Source organism: Mustela erminea, chromosome 6 (assembly GCF_009829155.1).
Source record: "Mustela erminea isolate mMusErm1 chromosome 6, mMusErm1.Pri, whole genome shotgun sequence".
NCBI classification, from domain to species: domain Eukaryota; kingdom Metazoa; phylum Chordata; class Mammalia; order Carnivora; family Mustelidae; genus Mustela; species Mustela erminea.
In genome coordinates, this window is record NC_045619.1 from 16,793,062 (window position 1) to 16,806,061 (window position 13,000).

At 38.2% G+C, this 13,000-nt stretch overlaps 1 protein-coding gene across 7 annotated transcripts in view; it reads left to right on the top strand.

Moving 5' to 3' along the window:
- SLC41A2 (solute carrier family 41 member 2) overlaps positions 1–13,000 on the top strand; it is a 118,887-nt gene that overhangs the window by 64,084 nt on the left and 41,803 nt on the right. For all 7 annotated transcript variants that reach the window (XM_032346530.1, XM_032346528.1, XM_032346535.1 and 4 more), the window contains 2 exons: positions 1,396–1,542; positions 11,010–11,157. In XM_032346530.1, coding sequence (XP_032202421.1) covers positions 1,396–1,542; positions 11,010–11,157 — 295 coding nt within the window. The remainder of the gene's footprint in view (positions 1–1,395; positions 1,543–11,009; positions 11,158–13,000) is intronic.

Sequence of the window (13,000 nt, forward strand, 5' to 3'; positions counted from 1 at the left end):
ATTGTTTGAAGCAACACGAAAATTCTACTTTTAATAATTTTGCCTTTATGGGTTGGTAGAAGACATGGGGCTAGAGTTACTTGCAAGTTCTGTGACCTGAACTTAAAACGTATTCCCAGGACCTCAGCTTTATTATCTATAAAATGAGTATGCTAGAATAAAATCATTTTGAGTCATTGTCAGTATAAAAATGCAGGGAGATTCTGCTGGATTTTTTTCCTGTAGCCATATTTAGGCTTCCGTACTGGTTTATGGTTAGCATCTAAGTGCACTAATCTTGAATATTCTCTGCACCTGCATCCTCTACAGTTTGGTCTGAGAAAATGCATGCAGCGGGGTATGGTTATAATTGTTGTCACCTTCCCTCACCATTTCTATGATTCAAGAAAATAAATATTTAGGAGTGCATATTTTCATTCTCTCTAATTGGAAGTTCATAGATAGAAACTTTGGTTTTAAATAATACCCGATAGGGTTACCTCTGTGACGCAGTTGGTTCAGTGTTGACTCTTAGTTTAGGCTCAGGTCCTGATATCAGGGTTGTGAGATCGAGCCCCTTTTGCTCACTCTCTCTCAAAATAAATAAATAAATCTTTAAAAAAAAAAAAAAAAAGAAAAAGAAACTTCTTCAGAGACTGCTTTTTGTGTTTTGGCCTCCAGTGTTCAAATTTTAATTATCTCACTCCTCTAAGTGCTTCACCACTTTTATTTTTAAACTTTTTTTTTTTAAGATTTTATTTATTTATTTGTCAGAGAAAGCGAGACAGAGAGGCAGGCAGAGGCAGAGGGAGAGGCGGGCTCCCTGCTGAGCAAAGAGCCCGATGTGGGACTCGATCCCAGAACCCTGGGATCATGACCTGAGCCGAAGGCAGACGCTTAACGGACTGAGCCACCCAGGCACCCCCATCCCTGCTTCATCACTTTTAAAAAATAAAACGAAGCAAGCATTCTGGCTACCACCATGTAGACAAATCCGTTTTTTTGGTCTTCTTCCCAGTTGCTGTGCATATAAATATGCCTCACCTTTCTTTGACATTTTCATACTTTGAGGGTTAAAATAAACTCTTTGGGTTTGGTACACACAAATACATTACACCTGAGACATACACCTTATTAAATCTGAAACTTTAGCTTTGATGTTATTTTACAGTAGCTTTTCAGGTCTCCAGATGCAACACTGAACTTCTGAAATCTTCTATGATCCCTACTTGGAATTTGTTGAAAGGCATTTTGCCAGAGCATTAGAGTAAAATGTTTTGTTTGCTTTTAGTCAACTTATCTAAGCAGTCTGACTGGAACTGATGAGCTGTTGGTCTAGCCTTTATATTTTGGAATGCAGGGGATTGATTTTCTCTAAATCACAGCATATAAAGTAATGAGTTTTCTTTCTTCTAGGAATAATAATGGTTGGGGTTATCGTTGGTTCAAAGAAGACTGGCATAAATCCTGATAATGTTGCTACCCCCATTGCCGCTAGTTTTGGCGACCTCATAACTCTTGCCATATTAGCCTGGATAAGTCAGGGTTTGTACTCCTGTCTTGGTAAGTTAATTTGGAATTAAATATAATGGGTTATTCAGAGTCCGTTCAAATAAATTTATTCATCTATCCTCATACAGTTTGTGGATTCTATACAGATTTATGGTATTCTTTAAAGTAAGTCTAAAGTACATTTGGTTTGAAGAAGTAAGTTTCAGATACATGTTTTTGAACTAAAGAAAGGGCTTTAACTTGACAAAGGCAGTCATTTATTAAGGGAAGCATCATTTAGTATATAAAATTACCTTAAATTATTTAATGAGTTGGTCAATAAAACTTGATGTTGAAGGAAAATGCTTCTCATTTAGAAAAAGATATGTCCACTTGAAACAAGGCAGAAGACAATAAACAAGCAATGGCCTAAAGGTAGTAAGATACTGTTCATTTAGGTCTTGAGTTTTCATTGTTGTGAAATATACAAGGAGGGCTGTATGGACAAGTATATTTAGGGCAATGTTCTACTCTTTCCTCTTCCCATCAAGCAAAGCACAGAAAAGGAGTTATAATAGTAAAGGGATAATCTGCTTTAATTTATTTTGGGGATGATAATTGGTCATACTTTCTCTCTGTTTTATACAATTCAGAAATTCATACTGACGTCAAGGATTAAAATATGGCCAGTATTAAAGAATGTGACTTAATAATCTTCTCCAACTCTTCATTCATTCATTTCCCCAGTCATAGGCAGGCAGCTGGATGACTTGTAGACCTCATCTCCCCCACAGAAATGGGCTGCTAACTGTGTTGGGAAAGGGAGACTGTCAGCAATAGGCTGGATCCCAAAAGACAAGATGAGTTAGGTATGGTTAGTGTTCCTTTCCCTAGTCTTACGGATTAGACAAGTGTGTGAGGAGGAGTGGGGAGGAGAAAAGAAGGGGAGAAGAGAGTGAAGTGTTTCTACCTATTATTATTCTACAGGGTCTTGCCAGAAACTTTGAGGGTGGGGTGGAGATGGGATTAGAAGCCTGGTGGTGTTTCTGGGATGGGTTCTCTTACATACAGAAACAGGAAAGGTATCTTATTTGCAGACTTGGTTGCTCAAAATACCACAGAGTCGTTTGTAACCCATTTCTCAGCTAGCTGGCTGAATATCAGGGTGTTTCCTCAGTTGAAGTCCTAGAGTAAGAAGGTAAGAGAATGCCACTGAAGAAGGTTATCCTGATAAATACGACAGTTGTTATAATGGTATAATAGACTCAGTATATGAGATTTCAGAAGGTAAATAAACTTTGGGGGAAAATCGTGTGTGCTGATTTTTTTTTTTAAACCAGCCTCTCTCTCTCTCTTAAAATTATAGTTGTTGTAACAATGAAGGGTTTTCTGATGCCCGTGTTGGAGTATGTGTCTTCATCGTGAACACTAGGGGGCCTCATAAGACCAGCGCAGTGTTAGTGGTCGGCTCACTACAGAGGTTAGGGAACAGGCACATTTAAATTCAGAGACCCCATTCATCCTGCTGTGCTGCCTGGTTCTCGGAAACAAAGTTTAATTCCTGAGCTATGTTGGAAACACTTAGCAGTCTTTAGAGATAAGAGGATTTCATGGCCGCTCTAGGCTTTTGTTACAAATAGAGGCTTGTGTTACATGGCTCCCAAAGAACAGGGCGTTGAGGAAAGTCTCTCTTAACTCCTCACCTAGAATTTTGGATGCTTAGAATGACTTGGAACAGCTCCCCTCCTGTCTTTTCAGTTTGGATGCATGTCCTGAAGCTCACTCTACATTCATTCAGTGTGTTTCTTTTGGTTCTGATAAAATTTGCTGATTTCTGATATCTGAGGTAAATACAGGATTTTTACCCTTTGTACCTCACCAGTTCCCCACAAAAAGGGCAAAACAAGCCCAGAGCTTTGTTTATTCCTGTTGACTTTATTTTGTGTCGTCACCTAAGTCTTTGTTGTTCAGTTAACCAAGTTAAAGGTTTAGCCTTGTGTTTACAGCCTCTGGGAGTCTGCGGAAACGTTATCTTTTAGCGTCCCTGCTCCTCCCTTTCTTGGGCTTGTTACTCCTGCCGGACTCACGCAGTTACTGATCTCCTGCGTCAGTTACTGATTCTTGTGTGTCAGTTACTGATTCTCGTGTGTCAGGCAAGATTTTTCCCTTTCTTTTCTTATGTCATTCCCTTCCCCTTCATTGAGGCCAGTCAGAGGACTCATTTTCAGTGCTAAATTCATACATTTCTCTCATGTTAATTGATCTTTTCCTCTGAATTCCTGTAACCCTTCACTGATAATGCCTCGTGTGATGGTTCTTTACATTTTACTGATCATTATAGCTTTTTGTGTAAATGTAGTACTTTCCTTTATGAGGGTATAAGCTTCTGAGGACAAAATTCTGTGTTTTCTCAATCAATCAATCAATCAATCTGACTCCCATAGGGCCATATACATAAATGGATGTTAAATAAATAACACTTGGTGAAATGCTTTATTTCTTTGGAAAGCTATTCAGTTAATGTGAATAGAAGTTATTCAGGATGTCATACACACATGGAAATAGACAGGTATCTTTCTGAGTGATCTTGCTATGTTCTTTGTCCAACAGCAGAATAGATTGTAACCAAAAAAAAAAAAAAAAATGACCCTTAGTATTAGGAAAATATTGGAAGAGTATCTTGGGGATTAGTATTCATACAGAAAAATTTAAATGGTAGCATATGGCTAGGAGATCTTGAAATAGAAGCAAAAATAGAAAGCTAGTTTAGAAAATAATCTAAGCTCTGAACTATGATATGCTTTGGTATGACTTGCCGAGAAGATAGAAAGGCATTTATTCATTCATACAGTAATGTTTAAACAGTAGTAACTTTTAAAAGCTATTAAAAGGTTGTGGTTAGGCCAGCAACCAGAATATCTGTACATAGTGATTGCTGCCCTTTCTTTCTTCTTGTTTGCATACTTTTAAGAGGATTTTAAGAGGGCGCCTGAGTGGCTTCCTGCTCAGCAGGGAGCCTGCCGCTCCTTCTCCCACTCCCCCTGCTTGTGTTCCATCTTTCCCTGTCAAATAAATAAATAAATAATCTTTTAACAAAGAGAGAGAGAATTTTAAGAACTCTTTTCAGTTCTTTGTATAACTCCATGGCTATCTAATTCTGGTATGTACATGATTTTATTGATTTGACAAACTGTCAGCTTTTCTCTTTTTAGGCAAGATTTGAGAAGCAGAATGTTGACGGGTTTCTTATTCTTTGAGGTTAACTTTAAAAAGATGGCTTAGTTGAAGCCATAGAACAATCACGATCATCCTTAGGTAGCTCCAATCCGTAGAAACCGACAGGGAGGCCAGCTAGTTAATTACAAGGCATTCTAGAATATCCCTGCCTGGGTGTGAGTATGAGTAATATGGTGATATGAGTAGAATCTAAATTTTTCTTGCATGTCAGTCTTCAGAGATTTTCAGCCCTCACCATCTTAGTTTAGAGTGATTCCTGGAAGGTCAATTTAGTGAGAGAATTCTGATAGTTATAATGGAGGGTATTAAAAAAAAATCGACAACTTACCATGCCCCTTGCTTTGTAGCTCACACACAAACAGCTGACATATAAGAATGTCACGCATAGCAGCTACATATTTCAAAAGAATTTAGGGTAAGAATAATGAACGTTGTTAATGAAAATTGTGTGACAGTTGTTGCAAAACGCCACCAGCAATCCAATAAAAGGTACAAGCCATGAATCAGAAAGATGGCTCTTCTGTTTGGCAGATAAGTGGAATCACAGCAATTTGAACCACTTTAGCTGTGTTCATCCTTAGTTTTCTGTAGTTTACGTATGTCACAGAATCAATACTAATGCGCACAGACATTTCTTAGGCTTAAAATTCTGCAAAGCTTTATCTGTATACCTGTATTCATTCCTATTGCTGCTATAACAAATTACCACAAACTCTGTGGCTTAAAACAATGGAAATGAGGGGCGCCTGGGTGGCTTAGTGAGTTAAGCATCTGCCTTCAGCTCAGGTTGTGATTCCAGGGTCCTGGGATTGAGTCCCGCATTGGGCTCCCCACTGGGGAGCCTGCTTCTCCTTCTGCTGCTCCCCCCTGACTGTGCTCGCTTGTGCTCACTCTATCTCTCTCTCTCTCTCTGTCAAATAAATAAATAAAATCTTATGAAAGAAAACAACAACAGAAATGAATCATCTTACAGTTCTGGAAGCCAAAGTCTAAAATGTCTCATACAGGGCTAAAATCAAGGTGTCAGCAGGGCTGGTCTCTTCTGGAGGATTTTAGGGGAAAAACGCATTCCTTGGCTCATGGATCTGCTGGCTGCCAGCATTCCTTGGCTTGTAGCTGCATTACTCATTCTCTGCTTCTGCGGTCACACTGCCTACTCTTCTGAAGTCAGATCTCCCTCTGACTTCCGCCTGGGAGGACACCTGTAATTACATTTCAGGCTCACTCTAATGATCCAGAATAACTTCCGCATTTCAAAATACTTGACCTACATCTGCAAAGTTTCTTTGGCCATATAAGGTAATTATTCACAGGTTCTAAGGATTAGGATGTGGATGTGTTGAATAATGGCTGAATAATGACCTACTGTAATACCTGTTGTGATATACTCAGAAATTAATACAAAATATTATTTTGACTCGGATCATTGAAGTGTATTTCATTTTGAAGGAAGACATTATTTAAATTTTGATAAATTAAATTTGATACTAAATTTGGCTTTTAGTCATCCATTTTTCTCTTGCTGATTGTGTCATTAGTGATTTTCTGAAGGTAATTCCTTAATTTTATGACATCTATAAAACACCAGTATAGCCTACAAAGAGAAATGTTTAGAATCTTCCCTTTTCCTATATTTGTAATTTTTCCTTAGCCCTCAGAATTAGGTTAGGTCTTATCCAGGAAAAAAAGAGGAGTGTCCCATGCAATCATAGTTTGGTAGGAATGAGCATATTAGACATGGCAGGAAATTGAGATAGAACGTGTTTACAGTAAATCAATTTTAGAAATTTTTATTTCTATCATGTTTTCCCCTACTTTTGAAAGTTCTGCCTATCCTGGACCTAGATACATTTAATGTTAACATTTTATCCCATTTGCTTTGTCTGTTATTCTCTGTCTCTATATGTATGTATATATATTTGTATCTGTTTTTTCTTTGTCTTTAAGACATTGACATTTTTGAAGACTATAGTTCCCCCTCCTTTTTTTCATTGTTAGAATTTTTAAAAATTGAGCTACAGTCCACACACCACACCGTTCACCTTTAAAAAGTGTACAATTCAATGATTTTTAGTACATCTGTAACATTGTACAATCTGTTGTATAATTCCAGAACATTTTCATCACCCCAAAAGAAACCTGTAGCTATCACTCCCCATTCTACCCTTTGCCCAGACCCTGCAACCAGTAATCTACCTTCTATGGGTTTGCCTGTTCTAGACATTTCCAAAAAATTGAATCATCCAACGTATAACCTTTTATGTCCAGCTCCTTTCAGTTAGTACGTTTTCAAGTTTCACCTGCCTTGCAGCATGAGTCCGTCCTGAATAATACTCCATTGTATGAATATACCACATTTTGTTTATCCATTTACCAATTCCTGGACATTTGGGTTGCTTCCATTTTTTTGGCTATTATGAAAAAATGAGGCTATGAACACACTTACACAAGCTTTTGTGTGAACATATGTTTTCAGTTCTCTTGGTATTTACCTAGCAGTGGAATATATGATAACTCTGTTTAACTTTTTAAGGAACTGCCCACTCATTATTTTAAGCTTATGTACTGAGAAAATTTTACCCCACTCTGAAAGTTCAAGCGGTGTTTCTGGGGTTGGGGTGGTAGGTGCTTCTTTCCACTTCAGATGTCCTTCCAGAGATTTAATGTTGAAAGTAACTTAAAAACTGAGTAGTGTGCTTCTCTTTTGACGTAGTAAAATGAAAGGGTAATGAAGTTGTAAGATGATCTGACCTAGCAGAATAGTTCTTTTCACTTGTGTTTAGTGGATTTTACCTTTAGTTTCCTGTTTGATCCTATAAAGAGGTCGTTGTTAATCTTGGTTGTTAGGAAGTAAGAATTGCCTTCTAATTGGGATGCTATTTACCCTTATCTAATATTTTAATAAGAAGAACTGGGAATCCATTCAATAAAGTTTTTTTTTCAATCTTCTATAAAATTCATGAAGAAAATGATGGTATGTATAACATTAGTCATATCCCTTTATTTTTTTTTTAAGATTTTATTTATTTATTTGACAGAGAGAGATCACAAGTAGATGGAGAGACAGGCGGCGGGCGGGGGGGGGGGAGCAGGCTCCCTGCTGAGCAGAGAGCCCGATGTAGGACTTGATTCCAGGACCCTGAGACTATGACCTGAGCCGAAGGCAGCAGCTTTAACCCACTGAGCCACCCAGGTGCCCAGTCATATCCCTTTAAATGGAAGAAAACATTCAAATGGATTTTGTGAGCATACTCATTTTGAAAAGGTGAACTAAAGATAAAATTTGGTTGGATATTATTTTAATAGTTACAGTAATTGTTTATTCCTCCCTGATTGGAAAAAAATTGAGCTTCTATCTGGTTCCAACATTTTTAGTCATAGGTAAGGGATCTCTAAATATCTTAAGATGGGGAAATAGAAAATTCAATCAAAGACAAGATTCTGGGTAAGGATTGAAGAATTTTGTGAGATGCTAGAAAAATTTAGTAACACCTTGATCAGCTAAAATGATATTACCAAAAATGTTTTGGGATGGTGTTACTGTTTTAAGAAGGGGTAGGCAACTTTTATCCCTGGGGATATTTAGAATTAAATATAAAAATATTTGAGAATCAAATTCATGGTATTTGCCGAAAGAGGCAAAACATATATTTTTAAATATACTTGTAACTAAGCCCATCAGAGAAACATGTCAGTCTTCTAATTCTATCTTAAATTTGTAATTAAGTAATTGACTTACTCTTACGACTTTTAAATATTAATATTCCAAAATTGTATGCATTATATGAACATTTATAAAACCTTAAAGACTTGCCGTATTTGTACACTTAATCTATTAGATTTATAAAGATTATCTTAAGTACTTGGAAACTTTTGAGAGACTCTAGAAATGTCTAAGTCAATAGAGTATCTTAGGGTATTTAACCAAGTTTGTAAATGTGACTAAATATTATTCCAGACACTTCAGAATAATTTTTGGTTGGATGCTAGACATTGTGAATGTAATAATGTTAAGTGCTCAATTGTTTTGTTTTTCTTTATGAAGTGTTTGACTTTGTTCCTGGAGGCAGTTTATTGTAGATTAGCTTGAGCCTCACAAGGCTTGGTTTCAAGTTCTATTGAGTAGACGTTACACTAGGGCTGGTCCTACTACTAAGATGTGACACTTCTTAGGTCTTCACTAAATGTTCTCAGTGTTTGAAGAGGCCTCTCCTCCCTAGATGGTTGGCCCTTGAATTGATTGACTTCCACCCCTCTGTAAACTCGGAATTTTTCAGCTTACAACTCCACAATTATTCTTGGCCTAGCCTTGTGGAGTTCACCCTATGCATGCATGGCTTAGTATTCAGTTCATGAACTCTTTCTCTGAGAGCTTCGTCTTCTCCAGTATTTGATCCTATAAATTCCCCCTGCCCTAGCTTTACTCTGCTTGAGTTTTCCCTTCCTGCATGGTGGTCTGGGACATGCCTTTCGTTAAAAAGCTGAGGCTGTTGTAAGGCTTATCTCATTTCTTTTCCTTCTCTCAGGGAACACAGGCTTGCAATGCTTGTTGTCTAGCGTCTGAAGACTGCTGATACCTACGCATCTATCTCTATCTATTCTAGTCATTTCTGAAAGCACTTAAAATTTTGTTCAGAGGTGACATACAGCATGTCTACAAAGCAAGACAAATAGCTAAGCCCAAAGTCAATGAGGCAGAGAAATCTATTCACTCTGTAGGGAAGCATAGTAAGAATGGAGAGAGAATGAATAATTGTGATCAAGTAAGACAGTTTACCACAAAGGGGTTATAGCAAAGTCCTGGCAATCTGCTATCTCAGTGTGTTCCAGATAGCAAGATGTTAATGATAATGGCAGCGATAATTATGATAATAGTAAGTGTTAGATGAATATTAGCTAGGTGCTTGGGTACTATTCTACTTACATGTACTCATTCTCTTAAGAGTCACAATAACTCCACGAAATCGATACTATTATTATTGCCATTTTATAGATAAGGAAATTGAAGTTTATAGGAGTGAAATTTCTTGTCCAAGGTAGGTTGTAATACCAAGATGTGAAACTAGGTGATCTGGCCAAACTATGGTTAACACAGTGTACTGTATTCTGTCTTAGCATATTAAGGGTTCTGAGAAGTTCAGCAGTGAAGAGAGGTGTTTACCCTTATAAAACTTGGTTTTTCTATTTTATTTTTTTCAGATTTTATTTATTTATTTGACAGATTGAGATCACAAGTAGGCATACAGGCAGGCAGAGAGAGAGAGAGAGGAGGAAGCAGGCTTTCAGCTGAGCAGAGAGTCTGATAGAAGGCTCAGTCCCAGGACCCCGGGATCATGACCTGAGCCAAAGTCAGAGGCTTTAATCCACTGAGCCACCCAGGTGCCCCTAGTTTTTTTTATTTTATTTTGGAGTTTGGAACACTGTTCAGTATCGGGGCTATCTATTATCCATTGATTGGCCAGCATTCCTTGGAATGCTTGTAGTATAAGATCCTTTTAAGTAAAAATAATATCCCATTTAACTTTAGAGTTAAATGGATAGATTTACTAACTTGGGGGCGCCTGAGTGGCTCAATTGGTTATGTAGCTGCCTTCCACTCAGGTCATGATCCCAGGATCCCAGGACCACTCAGGTCATGATCGCAGGGTCCCAGAATTGAGTCCCTCATCAGGCTTCCTACTCAGCGGGGAGTCTCCTTCTCCCTCTCCCTCTCTGCCTGCTGCTTCTCCCTGCATACATGTGCTCTCTCTCTGTCTGTCAAATAATCAAATAAAATCTTAAAAAAAAAAAAAGAGTTACTAACTTTGATATCGGACGCCATCTTTTCCTGACTCTCCCTGTTTCCTAGCCATGTCCTTGAGCTCCCAAGCTTCAGTTTCTTCATAAAATAGAAACAGCAGTATACCTCATACTTGGGAGGACGGTCACATGAGATGTTGCCTAAAAGTCACTTAGCACAGTCCTTGCTCAATAATAGAAGCCAAATAAATGATGGTTTTTTACTGTTACTGTCCTTCCTGTTATTATGGCAGTTCTCATCCAGCTCAATAGCTATTTCAGTAAATGTTTATTGGATTCCTGTATTTATTTTCAGTTACATTATTTAATATTTTTACCTTATCCACGGTTGTTTTTTTTTTTTCTTATCCACAGTTTTGAATTTGTGTGAAGTTTAGAGAAAATACATAGCCTGTGAATATGTTGAATAACATCCTATCTCCTGGGAAACTTGTACTTTTAATATCTATATTTGCTACGTGGTTAAAAGAGAGATTGAAATGTTGTCTCTTTTTTAATTTTAGACAACTATTACTACATTTCTCCATTAGTTGGTGTCTTTTTCTTGGCTCTAACTCCTATCTGGATTATAATAGCTGCCAAACATCCAGCCACAAGGACAGTTCTCCACTCAGGCTGGGAGCCTGTCATAACAGCTATGGTTATAAGTAGGTTAGTATTAAAATGTGTGTGTAAATGTGTTCTATATACCTGTACCTGTGTATATATATTAAAATATCAGCAGCCTATTTTTATTTCTTGGGTCAATTATCTTATATAGCCAGGTCTTTTTTTTTTTTTTTTAAATCACAGGTAATAGGGAAATTAATCTCAGGAATTATTGAAATCTGTAGACCAGTTTCAAACTTCTTCTCTAATCAAATCCTTACCAGATTGATGAGTAAGGTTTCTCATGGTGTGTACGTGTGTGTATGTATGTGTATGTGTGTGTTAACCCGACTTTACTTATTTTTAATAATAAGGTATTCACATAAGTATCAGAAAGCCTTAGAAATGCACATGCCATTTGACTACTGACACTCCAACAGGACACAGGGTATAACTAAGGATATATGCAAACAATAAAGTTGTAAGGATCCCCATCACAGTAGGATTTTTAACAACAACTAAAGAGATCACCTTAGAGGTCTAGCAACCAGCTATCAATCCAGTAAATTGTAGTGTAGTCACCAAATGAAATGTTAACCACTAAAAATAACAAAGTTTGTATTGAGATGGAAAGATGTTCGCTGCACATTTGGTGAAAAGAGCAAGCTAGAAAAGAGTACGAATTTCCTGTTAAACGTGGTGAATTGACCCACATCTATGTTCTTCCTTCCTGAAACTACTAAAATGACAGTAATAGAACAGAAAAGCTATAAAACCACAAACAGAAGGGGAGCAGAGAGGACAGCAGGTGCGAGATTCTACAGAATTAGTAAAATAGGAATCAGATGATTTTTAACTGAACTAGCAGAATGGAAAAAGCTAAAACCTCACCTCCTGCAGGGTTGGGGGGGCCACCCATAAGAAGCAAGTGGGTCTGAGAGCTGAGCCTCAGAAACCCGGAGAGGTGGAGGAAATAGAGGCACGAAGTACTTCTCAGAGCTGAAATGGAGAAGATCGGTGAAAAGTTTATTCAAGAGGCAATTAGATCCTAAAAGCCCTTCTCCAGCTTGACCACTTGGGGGACCGTCCTCTTCCCCCCACTTGGCAGAAGACCAGAATTCACTCTGAGAGACTGAACCAGAGAGTATGTGGATTTGGAAACACCTGCATATGTGAGGGTGCAGGTTACACACTGTATGAAAAATAGGATTAAGTGAAAATCTAGAGGCTGAACAGTGAAAATGCTATGCCACTTCTTATTCTTTGCTCATGGAATGTTGGCAGTCAGGCCTCTACCCCCAGGCAAAGAATTAGAATAATTCTTTTCTGGGGAAACTCATCAGCACAAAAGAAAAACTTGTGGATATTGACCCTTGTGGGTCCCTTAGTGAAAGAGCTGCTTGTGCACCTGATGCTTCTTCAGAAGCCTGCCCTCTGATGAGCTCTGCCTCCGTACCCAGAAAGCCCCAAGTATGCTCTGCAGTTCCCCTCACGGAGAAGCCGACAGTGAAAGGATCACCGGACATTTGATTAAGGCTTCTAACATGAGAGACAGAAAGCAGAAAAATGGTACCCAAAGAAAGTACAGGGATAGTTGAAAGACCTTAAAAAATCTCCTCAGTGTCTTCAGAGCAGTAAGAGAATGTATGGCATCCATAATGCAAGTACAGGATGCTCTAATAAGGAGGATTTAAGAAGTAGGAAGAGCTCTTGGAAATCAAGACTACATAGGGGCACCTGAGTGGTACAGTTGGTTAAGCAACTGACTTGATTTTGGCTTAGGTCATGATCTCGGGGTCCTGGGATCAAGCCCTGCGATGGACTCTGTGCTCAGCAGGGAGTCTGCTTATCCTTCTCCCTCTGCTCCTCCTCCTGCTCTCTCTCTCAAATAAACAAAATCTTCTAG